The sequence below is a fragment of the Penicillium robsamsonii genome (genome assembly GCF_028829455.1).
Source record: "Penicillium robsamsonii strain IBT 29466 chromosome Unknown utg000001l_segment0_segment0, whole genome shotgun sequence".
Classification (NCBI taxonomy): domain Eukaryota; kingdom Fungi; phylum Ascomycota; class Eurotiomycetes; order Eurotiales; family Aspergillaceae; genus Penicillium; species Penicillium robsamsonii.
This window is the reverse complement of record NW_026643219.1, coordinates 6,620,640-6,640,027: the sequence shown is the minus strand read 5'-3', so window position 1 is coordinate 6,640,027 and position 19,388 is coordinate 6,620,640. Positions and strand designations below refer to the sequence as shown.

At 49.3% G+C, this 19,388-nt stretch overlaps 6 protein-coding genes across 6 annotated transcripts; 3 read left to right on the top strand and 3 right to left on the bottom strand.

The window, feature by feature from the left end:
- Positions 1-57: 57 nt before the first annotated feature.
- Positions 58-1,101, bottom strand: N7447_002574 (DUF3431 domain-containing protein; the record flags this gene model as incomplete). The annotated part of the gene is made up of 3 exons (XM_057226849.1): positions 58-106; positions 162-782; positions 854-1,101. The coding sequence occupies 3 exons, from the start codon at positions 1,099-1,101 to the stop codon at positions 58-60; spliced, it is 918 nt and encodes a 305-aa protein (XP_057090865.1).
- Positions 1,102-3,455: 2,354 nt separating this feature from the next.
- Positions 3,456-4,516, bottom strand: N7447_002573 (U2-type spliceosomal complex subunit CWC24; the record flags this gene model as incomplete). Its single annotated transcript, XM_057226848.1, has 2 exons — positions 3,456-3,917; positions 3,980-4,516. The coding sequence occupies 2 exons, from the start codon at positions 4,514-4,516 to the stop codon at positions 3,456-3,458; spliced, it is 999 nt and encodes a 332-aa protein (XP_057090864.1).
- Positions 4,517-5,525: 1,009 nt separating this feature from the next.
- N7447_002572 (putative nuclear migration protein (ApsA)) lies at positions 5,526-10,986 on the top strand (the record flags this gene model as incomplete). The annotated part of the gene is made up of 2 exons (XM_057226847.1): positions 5,526-5,972; positions 6,040-10,986. 2 exons carry the CDS (start codon positions 5,526-5,528, stop codon positions 10,984-10,986), a joined length of 5,394 nt encoding a protein of 1,797 aa, XP_057090863.1.
- An 838-nt stretch (positions 10,987-11,824) lies between these two features.
- N7447_002571 (class I SAM-dependent methyltransferase) lies at positions 11,825-13,134 on the top strand (the record flags this gene model as incomplete). Its single annotated transcript, XM_057226846.1, has 3 exons — positions 11,825-11,909; positions 12,160-12,276; positions 12,404-13,134. The coding sequence occupies 3 exons, from the start codon at positions 11,825-11,827 to the stop codon at positions 13,132-13,134; spliced, it is 933 nt and encodes a 310-aa protein (XP_057090862.1).
- Positions 13,135-13,543: 409 nt separating this feature from the next.
- On the bottom strand, positions 13,544-15,494 carry N7447_002570 (uncharacterized protein; the record flags this gene model as incomplete). The annotated part of the gene is made up of 2 exons (XM_057226845.1): positions 13,544-13,877; positions 13,930-15,494. The coding sequence occupies 2 exons, from the start codon at positions 15,492-15,494 to the stop codon at positions 13,544-13,546; spliced, it is 1,899 nt and encodes a 632-aa protein (XP_057090861.1).
- A 338-nt stretch (positions 15,495-15,832) lies between these two features.
- N7447_002569 (S9 family peptidase) lies at positions 15,833-18,317 on the top strand (the record flags this gene model as incomplete). The annotated part of the gene is made up of 6 exons (XM_057226844.1): positions 15,833-15,845; positions 15,957-16,186; positions 16,243-16,349; positions 16,405-17,067; positions 17,129-17,703; positions 17,773-18,317. 6 exons carry the CDS (start codon positions 15,833-15,835, stop codon positions 18,315-18,317), a joined length of 2,133 nt encoding a protein of 710 aa, XP_057090860.1.
- Between the last annotated feature and the right edge of the window lie 1,071 nt (positions 18,318-19,388).

The window sequence follows — 19,388 nt, the reverse complement described above, 5'->3', positions numbered from 1 at the left end:
GCCAGCCTAGGGGTGTCGCTGGATTTGGCAATGAATACTCAAGCCGAGAGCACGCATTCAACACTGCCCGTAAACTTGACAATAGCACACTTGTTCATCGGGACAACTGTAAAAGACGATTAGTTCAACATTACAACGAAATGTGATCGACCATAACTTACTATACCCCTTTCATGCCAAAAATGATATGCCACAAGAACTCCATAACCCTCCCTGACGAAGCGTCGCCAAGTTCCGTATCGATAATCCATTGCCGGAACTTGACATAATCCTCCAACGGACGCTTGCGAATCTGATCTCGCGAGATAGCGAATTGCGCGCAGCATGCAGCGCCAATCTGGGCCGGTTTGCGAATATAATTCTGGCCCGGAACCTCCTGATCCGTGGGCGAGGAAATATTCAAGGGAGGCGTACTCGTGCCATCGAAGACGTCTGCCCATATCTCGTCGGTGACATGACTATTGAAGCGGTGGGCGCTCTTGCAGCCCGGATTCCAATTGCAGCGAAGATTCACATAGCCATTCTGCTGGACGAAATCAAGTTTTAAATTGCGCATGGCTATGACGTTGTCATGGAGCGGCGCATCAACGTGCCAAGCCATAAGAAAGCCTGCGCGGTGAGCGTGGAGAAAGACGACGGTCGAAGGAAGATTGTCGTAGTTATCAATTATATACGTGAAGTAGGCCATAGACTCGTGGCCTTTGTTCAATGGGGTCATAAGAGTGCTGCCGTTTAGTCGTGTCTCGGGCGAGGGGTTGACTGTGTAAATCGCCCGTTGCCAGCTGTTTAGAGACAAAGAAACCCAATCAGCCGTGCGTGTTGGGAGTGTTGGAGATGAGAAAAAAACACTCACTCAGGAAGCTCATCCTCCACCCATTCGGTAGGCTCTTCTTCCAGCTTGGCCATAACAATCACCTTATCACCCGGTATGATCTCGCTGTGTGGGCTTGGGGCGGTGCCATTGCGATCTAGCCAATTAATCACATATGACCCGGCGCCATATTGATCGCAAATGTCTTGTAGATGCGCCTCGAGTAGATATAATGAGAATAAAACCAGACACAAGACGCAGAACCCTGCGATACGGAATCCACCCTTCATTATGAATAATGAGTGAGAGAGATCTCCGGGGGGACTTTGTGGAGAGGTACCCGTAGGTGTGAATTCAAGGTAGAGGTTTCACCAATAAGCCATTGATCTATACTGCTTCCGATGTATAATGATGATGCGAAATCGAAGGGCAAGTTTGATCGAAAGTAGCAAGAGCCCTAATAACAAGTTTGAGAAAAGCAAAATAGTACAAAATGAAGGCGCAGTGGAAGGTCGAGATCACAATGGAAGGAGAGGAGGAAACTAGGGCAAGGAAAATTTGTACTGGGAATAAAGTAAAATAAAAGAGAAGAGCTTCTCTCATAGTGGACTCGCAACCCCAAACTTTAGGATGTCATGCTCATATCATTATTGGCCACATGAGGCGTTAGTTCAGGGGAGCCGTCTTTAAACAGGGGGTGGGGGGTGAATCTGTAGCCATATTGCGGTACCATACTAGTACCTCCACCATTGGTATTGAATTCAGATACGCGGCCACTGTTATACCATTACATTTGAATACCATATTATAGATAACATGTTCAACGCTAAAAAAAGGTAAGAACGGTTAATTACCGTATGGTGAGGTATTAGAATACAACCACGTGATTTATTACTTGCATGAATTTCTACTCTTACACAAGCTTACTCGTGTATATTATTTACTATAGAAATTTAGTACTTTGTATAGTATAACCTACATTTACTAGTTCGATGCCAAGGAGTGTTTGGGTTTTGGTTTTGGACCCTTCGATGGTTCTAAGGTGTGACAAAGCTTGGCTCTGGGGTACGCTTACCCTTTTAAGCGTAGATTTTACTCTTGAGCCATGGACGGGCAGGCTTAACGTTAAAGGAATGACCCCAGCACGAAATTGTACATAGGCTGACGTAGGCAACATTCAACCTGTCGCAAAGACTCTCTGGAATCCATCGAGGCGACACGCGTGTTTTTTATCGCCCGTACCATGGAATGCACGTGGCGTTACAAAGTAGTTTGGGATCCTGTCGTGATTGTACGTGGCCCACCAGACTTTTGGTAAACTCGTATCACGGTGGGGCGTCATTGGTTGAAATGGCGCTGGAGCCTTCCAACCTTGGAAGGTTGGTCGGCTGCGTTAAACCCTTTTATCGATACACAGCCTACTTCGTACTTAGGATAAAACACTCCACGCCCCTTACACGGGCCTTTGAAAAGTTCGGGGTCCTAACATGTGGGTTGTTTGATTGCGGCGTGTGGTTCTGGCAGAATCAGGCCCACATCCTGGCCGATCAGCGGCATTGCATTGTAAGGTCTCGAGGCACATACATGGATGAGATCAGAGGTTCGACATTACAATGTGCAATAGATATCATAAAGGAAAATATTTTAATCCCCTGAGGGTATAATGCGATCATCGCGTTGCGCTATAATGGGGCCAATTTACATTTCACACTTGGGCCGGAAGCGAGTCCTAACTTACTCAAGCGGGGAGCAATCAAGCGAGACATTCTACAGGCCCGGGCGCTTTTATTATCGTGTCATCTCAACAATTTTGAATTGGAATAACGTTGCCTTTTACACAATATACTTTGTCGTCCTTGATGGCAATGGAATTATCGATTACAATGATTGCAATCGTGCCACGTGGTCGACACATGTATTATTTCATGGCTCTTTGGATAGTGACGATCTCGGTGATCTCTCGGGGATGACGTACCTCCAGTATTGGCTTGGACTATCGTATTGTTATGTAGTTATGCTCCGTACAACATACATCGATTTCTCCATAATTGGTAAATGGGCACAGGAGCCTAAACTAGTATATGGGATGAAGTACATCTCGAGAATAAAGTATTTGCCTAATCCCACACCCACGTTCAATATTTTAGCGAGGTATCTTGGAGACGGCAATTCCTTACATTCATCATCCAGAATCGACACTTATGCAAGATAACGTTCCTAATCACACGGTAATTATCAAGAAATGGTTGCCGGAGAACAGTATGTGCACAATGGCATAGCCGCCATACGCCAAATTTGAATTAAATACGTGAGTTGTAGATATATATATATCGGGAAGTGCATGTTTCCTAAAACTGTACCAATAGTATCTCGACACCCATTGCTACAAAATATTACTAGGCTCCCCCCAAAAAAGGTTATATTCTTTTGTATATTACGTATTTTAAAGATCAACTGATTTATAATTGAATCACCTCCGGAGCCCGGGGCCGTCTACGTTATAAATGTATGTGAAGCACCAATGTCAAGGTAAATCAATAGAGATAATCAACAGTAAAACAGAGAAGTTTTGATACATTGCCAGAGGACAAAAGTTGCAGTCCAGCTGCTTTTTGTGTCTATATTATACTACATGGAGATTCGGCTAATCACTATCATCACCTTCTTCATCGCTAACCTCCTCCCCATTTGCAATCGCCTCCTCTCGAATCTTGCGCGCACGTTCCCGCTTCTTGTTCAGCAAATTATTCAACTTCTTTGCAACGTTGAAGACACCCCCAGTTCCCTCGCCACAGGCAGCACACGACGGGGTCTTCCGGTACCGCTGTAGGGCACAGGCTTCACAGAAATAGTGCCCACATTTGGTGATGATAGGTTCTTGATAGGGTTTCTTGCAGATGAGGCAGGCGAATGGGATGCTCTCTAGCAATTCATCCTCGTCATCTTCATCATCTTCCTCGAGTTTGCCCGCGCCTTTTCGTTGTGATACCACTCGTCCGCTTAATTGCTTGCCCTTGGTGTTGACTTCCCAGTCACGATCTAGCTCCCAACCTGCCTTGTAGGCCTCACGAGAATGGAGATATTTACAGCTATCTCCGAAGCCACACTGATTTCAAATGGATTAGTATCAATTCATGATAGACAGATGGAGGCGAGGGCATAACTCACGTAGCCAGTTTGTTTCCAATCTTTGCACACATCGGGGGCATAATCCATCACTGTGATAGTCCTAACGTTGGTGGAGGCTTTGACGGGACCGAATTTCCCTGGTGCATCGGGGTTCTTCTGAATGAAAGATTGATAATTGGCGGCACCTTTGTAGGTTCCGTCCGGGTGTGAGGTAGAAACTGGATTTGCTCGGGTTGTGCCCAGCAAGCTCTTCTCGCTCAAGTTCTCATCATACCAGTCGGAACGCTTTGTGGCATCGTTGCTCGAGGTCAATGGAGCGGGAACCGCGGTCATAGGCTCGTCTTCTGCGTGATGTTTCCTTGTCGCATTCGATGTGGATGATGCGGTGACAGCTGCATTCTTGCGTCGTCTCTTGATCCGTCGCCCTTCGTCATCATCGGACGATACAAAGTCGGAGTCGGAGTCAGAAGCTGGAGGTGGCGTCGCGGGCTTCTTGCGAAAGTTGGCTTTGCCCTTGGAGCGCTTCTTGAAAGCGACTTGGGGCACGGCGTCTGCGACTTCGATTTCTTCGCCCATGTTGTATACGTTGGGTATCGGTGAAGGTTAATCGTAGATGTCCAAGCAATTGTGTCAGACGCAGAGGTTGTATACCTTGAAGCAACCCGCAACTTCCATGTTGGAGAACCCTCGAAAATGACTAAGCAGATGGCAAAATAAATGCAAACAAGGCAAACAACCTCCTCACTTGGGACGCGTTTGATAGCGAAAATCGCAAAAACACAAGCAGGAACCCGTCGAATCAGCACTTGATATTGATTTTACACTTTTATAGTAGATTTAAAGGTCCCAATTCAGAACAAAGAATAGAGCTTAGTATCGTAGATTTGGCTCTCCTCGTATGGGGTGATTATCGATCGTGAATCTCAAACACCGGCGCCAATTGGCAATAATAACAGCACGTTCACTTCATTCTCGTTCTCTTCCCTTTTCTCCCCCGCCGAGTCCTCCAAACTCGACCTATCCAATCACTACCTACGCTCCCTACGCTCCCTTTTCTTTTTTCCATCCTTTTTTTTTTTTAATTAGCTGTCCTTTTCTTTCCCTTTGTGTTTTTGTCATTCGTTTATTCAGAATTCAGACCGAGAGTTGGCGATATCTCCCTACAAATCCCGAGCACTTTGTTGTGGTTAGTTGCATCCCTACGCGCGTGTCTGGCCAATCTCACCGGGAGCTCACTGATTCGTCCAAAGGTCCTCGGTGTTTGTTGTTTTTAATCGTGTGGTCTTTTCCCCCTCTTCCCTTCCACATCTCTTAACGGTGTTCCACGCCCATCCCGGCATCAAATTAGCGTGTGGTAATCTTGAACAACGTGCGAACAACCTCTGGTCGCTGGTCGGCTCGGCAAAGATCCCAACGGAAAGGATATTGCGACAACAGTTTTTGACCCAGTGCGGTGATTTGGATGATGCCCGCGGTCTAGAATCCAGAATAAGATTAATCCGCGAACCCACGATATCTCAACGGCAACTGTGTCCTCGTCATTAAGAGGATTCAGATGCCGTTTGAGGCCCCCGATTCCCAAATAATGACCGCATCCAACTCTGAGACCACCGGGTCATTTGCGTCCATGGACGACCCCTTCGTTGCAAATTCCGGAAGGCCAGCTGTGTCTCGCGACCATCGAAACTCGTCCTTTGATACACAGATATACAGCCTGAATGCATCTTCACCAGCACAGGCCAAACGGGCCCTCGAGGCCCACTTGGTGGAGACAGAGCGTCGACTGGAGGAGGCTTCAAGGCTAGGGACGGCCCTTATCGATCAGCAGCGGCAACTATCCGAGCAGTTGAAGGAGGTCGAGCAGCAGCAGAATGAGGGAGAGATGGGCCCGGATCTGCGACGCAAACTTGCAGATTTGGAGAAGGAGTACAACGAAATTGGCCGTGAATCAGCACGTGCATTTTTAGCGCCCAAACGTCTTGCTGGAGGCCCGGACGATGCTCAGCTTGGGACGCCGTCTTTCGATCAAAAGGTACTGCCTGGGTCTTACATGTGACTCTGGTCTAATTTCCAGCCGAACTAACATCAAATTCTGATAGTCACCCCTAAGCCCCGCTTTGTTCGCCAGTCAGGCCACAAATTCCCCTAGCAAAGTCAGCGTTCCATCTCGCAAGCAGCGCAACCAACCATCGAACCGTGTCCACGATATCGAATTTGCGACTGAGATCTCCACTTCACTTTTGGCCCAAGTCCGCCAACTGCAAGCTCTTCTCGCAGAACGGGATGAGACACTCAAGTTCGTTAATCTGGAAAAATCGCGACTTGAGTTGGAGGCAGAGGGGTATGGACAAAGAATCCGGGCGCTCGATGACAGTGAGCAACGCTACAAGGACGAGAACTGGGCGCTGGAGACTCAAGCACATGAGTTGATGGCAGCTGCAAGGGATGCCGCGGAACGTGAACAACGGCTCAACAGTACCATAACCTTGTCAAATGCGGAAAAGAACGCCGTGGAACGAGAGCTGGAGGAGTTAAGGCAAGCGAATGCGAGGTTACTTGAGGACCAGAGCCTCACACAGAAGGCAAATGATGCGGAAATCCACCTACTGCGGCGAAATCTGACTTCTGGCGAAGCGGAAAAGTCTGCGCTCCAAAAGAAGCTGATGGAAATGACTTCTCAAAATCAAGAACTCGCCAAGGCAGTTGCCATGAGGCTTCGGGACCATGAAAACCAAGGCTCGAGGGATATTTCGTACGACGACGAGGGCAATGAGCCCGAGCATATTACACCTGAAAGCTCTCCGCCACCATCCCCCAACAAGTTCACTCCTCGACATGGCCACCTCGAATCGGAAACCTTGAAGAGCTCGCTGGGCCATGCTCATCGCATGATCCAGAACCTGAAGAGCACAATTCACCGCGAGAAGACCGAAAAGATTGAGCTCAAGCGCATGCTGCAAGATGCTCGTGATGAGGTTGAGCAACGGCGCCGTGAGAGCACTGCGCCAAACGGAAGCAGCAAACGCCAGAAGACAAAGACGGATGCGTCCCGAAAGCCTCCCCGCCCCGATCTTTTGGGTGCCGGCCGTAAAGAGAAGTCATTTGTTGAGCTTCATGACACCGATTGGGAAGACAATGCCGGTCAAATCAGTCCCACCCAAACCCACACCAAGGTGGTGTCTACTAGAGGCCGCCCTCGCTCGGAGTCTCCTGATGGACCTAGCGACGTCTATCAGACAGCTACCGAGGCGGAAGATGGATTTGAAACAGCTAATGAGCGGGCAACTGCAACTGAGAGCGAAGCATTCCAGACCGGTGTGGAAAGCATGGCCGATGACAGCAGTGATTCGGCAGATCTTACTGAGACGGAATGTAACGTACAGACAACTCCTCGGAGCCGAGTGCCTTCTTCCCTGATCATGGCCAAAGCTCGTGACCGCAGCTCATATCATAGCACGGCCTCGGCGTCTTCCGATGAAGAAGAATATGACGGAGCATTGGGCTCTCCGAGTCAAATGCACATCTACCGACCCCGTGTTAAGTCTAAACGCAGCATTTCGAGACGCATTCGTCCATCTGGAGAGGCCACATTCGCATCCACCAGTCGACCTTCGAGTTCCCGCGCCTCTGTAGCACCCAGCTTTGCGCCAGCACCAGCAGCTCAAGAGGGCCAGAGCCTCTTTGCTGAACTTGCAGAGTTTGACAGCACCGAGGACGACGAAGTAACCTCTCAGGCCTCGACACCGCGCATGGAGCCTGCATCGGATTCACGAAGACCCTCGGATGCAATGCTGGATGCACCACCCAAGCCCGCAATGGTCGATTCTGGTGTTATGACTGAACCTTGGGAGCCCACGCCGTCTGTTAGTGCTGGCATTGTTGCTGGAGCTGCCGGTATCGCCGCAGGAGCTGCTCTGCCGTCTGCTCTCGCTTCAACCCAGCCAAGTCAAGCACCAGACCAGGAGATCGTTGAGGAAAGGAAGGAAATCCCTCATTTGGTTAACCCAGAGATGAGCATGGCCGACGTTTCTTCCCAAGAGACAACGCCTTCTGCACCTAAGCGGCCTGATCTGAGTGTCTCATACATCACGGGAGGCACCACTACACCTGTGAGGCATGAGCTGCCCGCGCCGGAAGTGCCGGAAATGACGATAGCTACAATTTCATCACAAATTACGAGTCCTATTCAACCAACGGTTGTGGTACCTGAGCCAATCATCAAGCATGTTGATGTCATCAAATACGTGGAACGGGAGCCGGAGGTGCCCGAGCTAACCTTGTCCTCCATCACCACACAATCAACTTCCCCTGTCCATGCAACACTTGCTGTGCCGGAACCTATCGTCAAGTACGTTGATGTGATCAAGCACGTTGAGCGTGAGCGTGAGGTGCCAGAGTTGAGCTTCTCGTCTGTCGCCGCGCAGTCGACAATACCTGTCCAGGCAATCCAGGCAACTGTTCCTGAACCAGAACCTGTCATCAAATACGTCGACGTAATTAAGCACGTCGAACGTGAGCGCGAAATCCCCGAGTTGACATTCTCTTCCATCAATAATCAATCCACTGTTCCTCTCCAGGCAACGCTTGCTGTACCGGAGCCTATAATCAAGTACGTCGATGTGATCAAGCACGTCGAACGTGAGCTTGAGGTGCCCGAATTGACCTTCTCTGCCATCACCACTCAAACTACCGAGCCGGTGAAAGCAACCGTTCCTGAACCGCTGCCTCCTGTCATTCAATACGTTGATGTCATTAAGCACATTGAACGTGAGCGTGAAGTGCCAGAGCCAAGCTTCTCTTCCATCACCACTCAATCCACTGCGCCTGTACACGCAACTCTTGCTAAAGCAGAACCGATTATCGAATACGTTGATGTTATCAAGCACGTTGAGCGCGAGCGCGAGGTACCTGACTTGACATTCTCTTCCATCAACAACCAGTCTACTGCCCCTGTCCACGCAACGCTTGCTGTGCCGGAACCTGTCATTCAATACGTTGATGTTATCAAGCACGTCGAACGTGAGCGCGAGGTGCCTGAATTGACTTTCTCTTCGATCACCACTCAATCCACTACGCCAGCCAAAGCAACTGTTCCTGAACCGGAGCCACCTGTTATTCAATACGTCGATGTCATCAAGCACGTTGAACGTGAGCGTGAGGTACCAGTTTTGACGATATCTTCCCTCGATCTAGCATACACGGAGCCTATTATTCCAAGACCTCGCCTTGCTCCTACGCCGGCATTGTCGTTCTCCTCTGTGCGCTCTGTGGAAACCCATCCAGTGAATTCTATGCCATTTGCCATCCCTGCGGTGGCAGACTTCTCTACTCAAACGGAGCCGACAGAGTCAAAGGCCGCAGGGGCAGCTGTCATTGTCCACGAAGACCAACCCACTGGCGGTACTCGCAGCCGCACCGACACAGCCAATAGTGATCAGCTCGTTGGTGCCGGACTTGCCTTGAACGATATTTCAGGCAACGCCCTTGCTCGCTCTGCTAGACAGCAGCCTACTTCAGTGAGCATGGACCAAGGATCTCAGACAATCCTGTCCTCTAAACAGATAGATCAAATCCTTATGGATCGCGTGTCCGCACGCCCGCTATCTTCAGACAGCCAGGTGACGGACAACTCACGAGAGATTGCCGCAGTCGCTACAACTGCCGCAGCCCCTTACGTGACACCCAAGGCTTCGACGCGACCTCGCCTTTCGCAAATTCAGTCTGCGAAGTCGACAACGCCAACTTCCCGCCGGCCTACCAGTGCCGCCAGTCAGACATCTGGTGCGAGTCATCCCCCACTGCCCTTCGATCACCGGGAAGCTATCATGGCAGCCGAGAAGAGATCTATCGACATTGCTCCACCATCTCCTACCTCTGCCATGGGGCCTCCTTTGGCACCAGCCTCTGCGTACCGCATGAACTCCCAGCGCCCACTTACGCCAAGCGAACAGGTTGCGCGGGCTAGCTCTTCAAGAACCGGTTCATCTCAGGCCAGAATGAGGAGAGGAAGTCAAAGCCAGATGTCTCGACGATCCTCAGTGTCTTCTTTTGCATCTGAAATCGAGGAGCGTTTCAATATGGCCCCTCATGCTGGCCCTATGCCTCAGGGCTATGGACCTAATACGGATCCACGCATGATCCAGGCGATTACCCAAACTATGATTGGTGAATTCCTGTGGAAGTATACCCGCAAGACCGGATCATCGGATATGTCGACAACACGGCACCGACGATACTTCTGGGTCCATCCGTACACCCGTACTCTGTACTGGAGTACGCAAGACCCGCAGACTGCCGGAAAGAGTGAGCTCCGTACCAAGAGTGTGCCTATCGAGGCTGTTCGCGTGGTTGCTGATGACAACCCGTATCCTCCGGGTCTTCACTGCAGGAGCTTGGAGGTTGTCAGTCCTGGTCGACGAGTTCGGTTTACGGCTACGACGAGCCAGAGGCACGAGACATGGTTCAACGCATTGTCGTATCTCCTTTTAAGGGAGACCAACGAAAACTGTGAGGACAACAACAGCGTGACCCTCGACGATATCAACGAGTTCAACCCCCCTAGCTTCCGGTCTGGCTCTCGTCAGACAGCACGGATGTCGTTCTCATCTTACAATAGCCGCACCGCTCGTAATGCACACAAGCAACAGCGGCGAGCGGCCTCAGCGATGTCCATGCGATCTTCCGGGACTCTCGGTGGGCGTGCGTCACCGGCCCTCAGCTCACCTGTACCAAACCCAAACTCGTCGTTGCAAGTTCCCGATGATCGGCAACGTTCTTCGTCACGACTCAGCACCATCTCCAGTTCGATTCGGGGGTCCATCGCAAGTTTGAAGGGACGGCCAGGTCAATCTCCTAGTGTCCACAATGAAAGTCTTCACGGGCAAGAAAGTGCCGATGATCTGAGACAGGTGGTCGAAGCCCAGGAGCAAGACCGGCTTGAGAATGTCCGGGCCTGTTGCGACGGAAAACACGATGTTGGCTCTCTTTCTCGCACTAGTCGGTACAGCCCAAGGGTCAACCGCATCCACTCACCCCACCGTCACTGAACATCATCCTATGAGATTGGCATTTGTTCGTAGGGTTTGTGGGCAGGTCCTCAACCCAGGCCTCAGTCGCCTACAAAGATAATGACGACGAGTCTCCTTTTCTTCTGTCTCTTGTCCAACAGCAACCCTTCTAATAGTGCTTCCACCTGAACTTCTTTCGCACGAGTGTGGAACTCTTCATACATCAAAACCGAGACTCAACTGGAATACTCTTTGGTGATGGATTCTTGGGCTCCGAAACTCCCTGAATAGTTTCACCCAACTTCCTTCGCCTTCTCTTCACCTACGATTTTTTTCCTTTCTTCACTCTCTACAGATCTCGACTCTTCCACTTTATTTGTCCTTCGTTCAATAATTCGAGTTGGCGCCCTGCTGGAACGCTTCTCCCATTCTGAGTCTGCTATTTTCCTATATTCTCCTTTTATGTTGATAATTCCTGTGACTACTACATGCCGTCGTCTTTTTACCGATAGGCTCCGTTCTTTCTTCGGCTTGACCATCTGTTGAGTATTTGTGCAATTTGCACCAGACTAGGATGCTAGATATTAGTCCATGTTCAATTTGTTGGATTAAGCCTGATTACTTTTGATTTGTAAGATGCATTATTATGAGACCATACAATCTCTCGATCAGTGGAATAATCATCCCATGATCCCAGGTCATCCATTGGTTTGTCAGATCGTAGATGTGACTTGTTTCAAACGCCGAAGCCCGCAAGGACACCGGGTCACGTGAGATATATCCGCGCCCCAACTCTATATAAATCTCCACCCGTATTGTCTCCTTTCAGCATTCATGGGAGTTGGTAAAATCGGATTTCGGACATCTCTGAATCACCATGTCGACCGAAACTCCTCCACCGCTTGTCGCGCGAATGCTCGCAATGTTTGAGCCAGCACAGATCATGACTTGGGCGATGTCGCGTAAGTACAGATGCCGGACAACCATCGAGCAGACACCGAATGGCTTCGATCTCAATATATGAGACCCAACGCCGGTGGATGTGCTTTTACTCTGCTTGTATCCTCTCTATGCTGTATATTTTCTGTATCATCTTTTGTCTTTTCGACTCTCGCTGTATACTGTCTGACATTCGTTGCACATTTCTCACATCAGCACCAATCTCTCATCTTCTATACCTAAACTAGCACATCACTAACTGCAATACCGCAGACTACATCCGAGTCTGTGCCGAAGCCGTCTTTAAAAACGGCCAGCTCTTTGCCCCGATTACCCAGACCAGGCGACTCCGCGATGAAGCATTTGGAAGATTCTGGATCGATTTCACCTGTAAGTACCAGTCACCACATTTATCATCAGCAAACCCAGAGCGGAACCTCTTGCTCTTGGCGATTTCTACAAGATCAATGAAAAAGGCACTCCCTATAAAAATAAAGATAAGCAAAGAAAAACACAGATCCTAACCAAACTACCACCACAGCACTCCGCCAAATGTCATCTGACCCAAACAACACAGAAATCCCCGAGCCAGTCGGATCCTCGGCTCTAATCCCCCCACTCCTCCGCACAGCCTCGGGGATAGTCCTCGACATCGGTCCAGGCACAGGCACACAGATGCCACTACTCACCTCACCAGCAATAACAGCTCTATACGGCGCCGAGCCATGCGAAGGCTTGCACTCCTCGATCCGCGAAAAGGCGGAGGCAGAGAGCATCTCGTCCAAGTACCACATCGTGCCGACAGGTGTAGCAGCTGGTGAACTAATTCCCGCATTGCGGGCGACAGGCACGGGTGTCGTGGATGCGTATGATTCTGACGCACGCGCGGGCATCTTCGACACGATTCTGTGCGTGCGGGTGCTCTGCTCTGTGCCGGAGATGGAGCGTACGGTGGGCGAGTTGTATGGGATGCTCAAGCCTGGTGGGCGGTTGCTTGTTACGGAGCATGTTGTTAACCCGTGGCGGCGGGCGAAGGGGTCGCTTGTTGGGCGTATTGTGCAGGGTATCTATCAGATTCTTGGGTGGAGGTGGTTTCTGGGGGATTGTTGCTTAGATAGGGATACGGAGGCAGTTTTGAGGGCGGCTGCTGATGTGGATGGCGGTTGGGAGAGTGTTGAGTTGGAGAGGGCTTTTGAGTGGTCGGTTATGCCTTATATTTCTGGGGTTTTGGTTAAGAAGGGACAATAAGAGGTTTGGAGTTGGTGTGAGTCATTTATGAGATGAGCTAGGTGCACATGTATTTTTCATCAATTCAAATGGGTATCTTTGTTTATATCACATTTTCGCTCGTGTCAATGAGGTCGGTCGTTATGGATGATGGATTTCATTTCGGACAAACAGACAGCATAGGCTTTAGGGGTCTTTGGATAAATGTGTGGGGTTTCAAGACAGGAATTGCAAGCAGTATTTTCGCAGAGTGTGCATGGGTATTTCGATAACTTGGCGGTTGCTCCTCACAAGACGGTAGACCTCGTTGGGTACAAGAGCCTTGGAAGGGGCTTGGAAGGGGTTTTTTCATTGGGTTAGCGGGTGGTTTGGACGCTGCTCATTTTTGTTTAGAACCCCATGCACCGCCCTTAGACCGAACCACAGTGTCTCATTCGTTTGATGGTTTTGGTCGCCCAGCAGGCCAGAAGTCAAACAAATCTAATGCCTCGGATGTCCAGGGGCCTTGCTCTTTGGGCTCGTCTTCCATGTTGGCAGTGTGGAATGATCCTCCTGCTCTGACCTGGCGGGCAGTCAATGCGGTCGGGTCCGAAATGGATTTGCGCAAAGGTGAATCGAGAGACCTTTTCCCGGCTAGTCTTTTGATCATGGGGGGCGATTTGAACCCTGATCCATCTGTCATCTCGTCAAAGATAGATTGTGTCGAGCTTGACGGCATAAACTCTTCGCTTGGTATTGAGGAATCATCTGGAGCGGCGGCTAGGCTATACAGAGATTAGTATGACAATCTTGGTTAATAGGTGGGTACATACTAACTGTTGTTCCGGGGGTTCTGTGGCGGGTTCACGGGTTGCACTAGTAGGCAGCGTATCTGAGGTTACCGGTGATGGAGTTCGTGAGCCTCTAGGCAGTAAAGCACTGTACATTAGTTTCCTGCGTGGCTTTCCGGTTCCTATGCGTAGAGCTGACGTTGGTGCTCCAGAGCATAGTGCCGAAGGTGGACGCGATGGAGGTGCCATGTTCGTTGAAGGTGAGTTGTTGGCTGGAGGTGGAACATTGGCCGGAGGTGAAATATTGACTGAAGGTGGAATGTTGGCTAAAGACGAAACTTTCGTTGGTGGAAGGTTCGTTGGAGCTTGGTTGTTCGCAGGTTCAATGGGTTTCACATAATTGGTGACTGCACGCACTGGTGCCTGTGGTGTAGATCGACCAACAGACAATTTTCTGGGTGCACTTGGGGGAGAGCTTCTTGGGAGCCCCGGAGGGTCAGACCTCCGTGGTGGGGTGGGACGTGACGCGGCTTTTGATTGATTTTCGCGGTTGATTGATGGCTGCTCGACGTGCAAATCCCCTCGAGGCTTGGTTATTTCTGGTTCTGGGGGTATACTGGGAAGAGAACTTTGCGATGAGGGGCCGGGGAGTCTTAGTGGTTGGACGGGGGGCAGTACATCTTTCAATTTATTGTGTAGGGACCTTGCAGGTTGGACACTCTTGGTGGCTGTACGGATTGCTTCGTTGAGTCTTTGTTCAGATTCAGTTGAAGCGGAGGTCCTTGAGAATGAAGGAGGATTGGGTTTCGACGCCCGAGTTTGTTCTGACTGAACTGTCGACCTCTGCTCACAATTTGCCGGGAGTACATCGGTTGTAGAATCACCACCGGCTCGGGGTAGTTCTTTTGCCAGTTGACTCGGTCTTTGCCTCGCGGGGACTCCTCGATTTGACTCGGTTGAATCGGTCAAATCAATGACCTCGCTCTGAACACGCGAGCCTTTCTCGGCGCTTCGATTCACCACCGAGGATGTCTTCTGCCGCTTCGGTGCTGGTGCGGACTCCTGAAGGCTGGGCGCTGGTCTCGGTGAATTCTTTTCCTCGTATGGAGACACCAAATGTCTGATTGGAGTCCTTTTGATGCCCAGCAGATCGTTAAGTGACCGGAAGGACTGGGACGAACCGGAGGAACGGATAGGTGCAGAGGTCGGGGTTGAAATGTGGGTGGAGGTACGGGGGACTTGGGACACCGGGTCTTTGGTCTGCGGTGAACCTTGACTGGATTTCCGTTTTTCGTACAGGGTTGTGATATCCGTTTCAGTCGTCCCCATATTCTCGGTCACCTCAATCAGGATTCCCTTGTCCAGCTCCATTTCGTCGCCATCCTGTACTTCATCGAGGGATCGCCAGTGGTGGTCACCGATAAAGTTCCCCTGGTCATCGTAAACCATAACACGTTTGTTGAATTTATGATATCGAAGGTACCCATCGTGCCATCGTTTCGACTTTCGGCGTAGGTCATGAGTGTACAAACAGCGAAACTTCACGACCGAGGCAGTAACCTGCGGGGAGGTCGAGGGAAGACGTGTGGAAGATGACGGTGTGGACATCATCGTGGCATTGTGGAACACCGGATTTGATCATAGCTCTAGGGCTGCATCAAATATTTTAGTGCTGCGAAATGTCGTTTCAGTCGCGTTCTCGCGTTGAAAGTGGAAAACACGATAAGCTGATAAGACAGAGGGGACATGAAGGCCTCAGGCACCAACATTGGAAATTAAAGACATGTATTCTTCAACAGCTATTGGTGAATACCGCCTAACAAGGACCTCAATTATAGAATCTGGAGCAATAATCTCAGCAAGAAAGCACATATAGGCATTAAAAAAGGCCGGGGCCAAATATAGGAGAAAAGAAACGCGCTACGAATATCTCGAAAGGGATATTAGAGATGCCGGTGAGAGGTTAGTCAATTGATCATAGTTGTTATACTGAGATAGGCATCTTCTTTATATTCGACATCTGAGATAGACCTCTGATAGCTCATTTCTGAATCTTAGCTGACACCGCGTCAGTCTCCAGATTGTGGTCTCTGCGGGGTAGAATTTTTTTCAAACCTCGCCTAGCAACACCGTCAACACCTATACCAACATACTTTCTCAACAGGAGTATCAACTTGATAAATAATCGAGCTATTGCCACAACCGCCATGGGTATTCCTATCACGGCTCCTTTTGGTCAATGGAAGAGCCCGATCAGCTCTACCTTACTTGGTGCTGACGGTGTTCAGTTTGAATCCATCGCGGTAGGTTCAATGAATATCAAGATCGGTCATATTACAATCTCTCATGACCTCTTTAGGCATCAAATACAAAGGTCTATGTCATTGAGGGTCGACCCAAAGAGCAGGGACGAGGCTGCATTGTTGAATACTCTGGTGGTGAAGGACGCGATATCTTACCGGCCAAGTACATATTTGAGATCCAGCCATGTATGAACCCACATCTAATGAGAGTTCACTAGATATGACGCTCGCACCAAAGTTCATGAATATGGCGGCGCATCGATGATCGCTTTCGATGGGCATATTGTCTTTTCTGATCGGGAGACACAGGATCTGCATAAACTTGATCCATCCACAGGTCATGTTGAGCAGATCACCAAGACAGACACTGCTCTCCGCTACGCGTGCACCTCCGCTATAGGCTCTTTGTCTGATGGCCAGGCAAATTCGGGGTGGATTTTGGCGATCGAAGAAGACCATTCCAAGCCCTTGCCGTCAGAAGTTCGGAATCGACTCGTGGCAGTAAACATGCAATCCAGAGAAATAGTCAATGTTGCCTCCGGCGATGACTTCTACAGCGCTGCTCAGTTTTCCCCTGATGGCAGTAGGATATGTTGGACCCAGTGGTCTCATCCAGATATGCCTTGGACAGGAGCTCGCTTGTATGTCGCTAAGTGGAACAATGGTAAGGTCTCAGACACTCGACTTGTGTCTGGCGTGCCCAAGAAAGAAAGTGTTAGCCAGCCACGATGGGGCTTCGACAACACATTGTACTTCACGAGCGATTGTTCTGGATATTGGCAACTCTATCGGTCTCACTTCGATACTTCGGAATGCCAACGGATGACCCTGCATGGCTTAGAAGAAGTGGAATTTTCGCAGCCAGACTGGCGTCTAGGAAAGTACGTTTGATTTCGACTCGAGAAGGCGGGTGTTTAGCTGACCTATATTTTCCTTTGCCAGCTGCACATATGTGTGTTTGAGTCCAACTTCAATGATCGCGGCGTACACAAAGAATGCTCGATGGAGCTTCATACTGATAGATTTGTCGAACGACTCTTGGCAAGACCTGAATGTGCCAGTGACAGACACGATTATTTTAGCAGATAATCCCCTCTCAGACACACAGATAGCACTTCTTGGTTCCAGTGAGACAAGCTTCAACACAGTTTTTACATTGGACATCGCCGAGACCGTTAATATCAATGCGCTCAAGGCAGCTTCCGATTTCCCCATGCCAACCTCTCTTGTTTCCAAGCCGGAGCATATATCTTTCCCAAGAGTTCACGGCGAGAACTTGGAAGGGATGGCACATGCCATCTTCTACCCCCCTCAGAATCCAGATTATCAGCCACCCTCTGGATCACTGCCGCCTTTAATCGTCTGTGTCCATGGCGGACCCACGTCTCAAACTGGAACTGGCCTGAATACTACGGACCAATACTGGACTTCTCGAGGTTATGCTGTTGTTTGGGTAAATTATGGAGGTAGCTCAGGATACGGCAGAGCATACCGAGATATCTTGAATGGGCAATGGGGTAAGGATTAGATTCCTTTCATGGCAGAATCCATTCAATTCTCTCCCAATACTGACAAAATACCATTAGGAATTATCGATACAGCAGATGCTGCTAGCTGTGTGTCATACCTAGCATCCACTGGCCGAATTGACCAAAACGGAGTCGGTGTTCGTGGCCAAAGTGCGGGCGGATACATCGTACTCCAAGCTCTTTGTGACTACCCCAATCTCTTTGCCGGTGGAAATTCTCTATACGGGATAGGCAATGTCAAGGCTCTTTGTGAGGATACTCATAAGTTCGAGAGTCATTACGCATTCGCCCTGCTGTTTGATCCTGGTGCGGATGAAGCCGAGAAAAACCGCATTTTCAGCGAACGCAGCCCCTGTTTGAAGGCAGACAAAATTACTGCGCCGCTGTTGTTGCTTCAGGGAGACCAGGATTTGGTCGTTCCAATGAACCAGGCAGAGGAAATGGTCGAAATGATGAAAAAGGCTGGCCGTGAGTCTAAGCTGGTGGTTTTCCATGGAGAAGGGCATGGATTCCGGCAGGCAAAGAGTCGGATAGCGGCCGTGGAAGAGGAGGAGAAGTGGTGGAAGAAAGGTTTGTTGAAGATGGATACAGAAGCCCTTTGAGGCAATCACGACATTGTGGGTTGTGGCCTGGGAAATATGTTATTTCATAGTTAGTGATTTTGAATACAACCTGGAATCATTCCGTGTGCGACATTTCCATTGATTGGCCGAAAAGAATTCTTAGGCTTGCTATAGATGTTATCAACAAAGTTTGAATATTTGTGTCTTGAATCTGAATTCTGCTACATGGTGCGTATCTAGCATCAATCTCGAACAATTGAGAGGAAGTCTAGGTTTCTTAACCTGAAAGGTAAGGCAATAGTAAGTAACTAACTAACTAGTTAGTTAAGTTGAGAACCAATTAGAATTAATTGGGTGACCACTCTTCAAAACATCCCCCTCGCTTCTCACATCGTGTTTTCATTCCCTAGTGTCCACTGGATCTGGAAAAGAGATATCTCTTTCGTTTACGAGATCCAACCTCGCATTGTGGTAAAGGTCTCGAAGTCAGGAAAATTTGAAAGGGAACAATTCGATAAAGAGCTAGAGATATACCGGATCTTCCAGAACGCCTAACAAGATAACGACAAAGTCTACCATGACAACTTCGCATACGCAGCGAGCTGTTCTTGTTGGGTATGATTTAGGAAAGAGTTCCTACAATCAAGAACAGATGACTGGACTGAGTCCACCAATTTTCCTCTATGAGTCGCCCGCTAAAGGCAGTCATGGAGGGCGAGCGCTGCTTCGTAGGCCGGTTAAAATGGCTAGGGCTGCGTCTAAACTCAAACCGGAGCGAAGGCGAAGGCACCATACCTAGAATAGAAGAAGGCCATTTTTGCGGACTGACCGTTGTATCTTGTGATTACTGTGGAAGAGAAAACAAATATCTATAAAATATTTGAAGAGTCCTTGTGCTTTCGATGTGTATATAGAGTTCTGAGGTCAGCAGGTTAAGTTCCAAGACCCATGGATCGCAATACCTAATATGAATTTCAATGTTGACCTACATACCTGAGGTACATCATCCAGGACTCTTTTGCTTTGTTTTTTTTCTCTCTTTCTTGGGTAATGTAATTCTATGACTCACACAGGCTAACGAACCCCTCAAAGTATACATATATCCTTGTC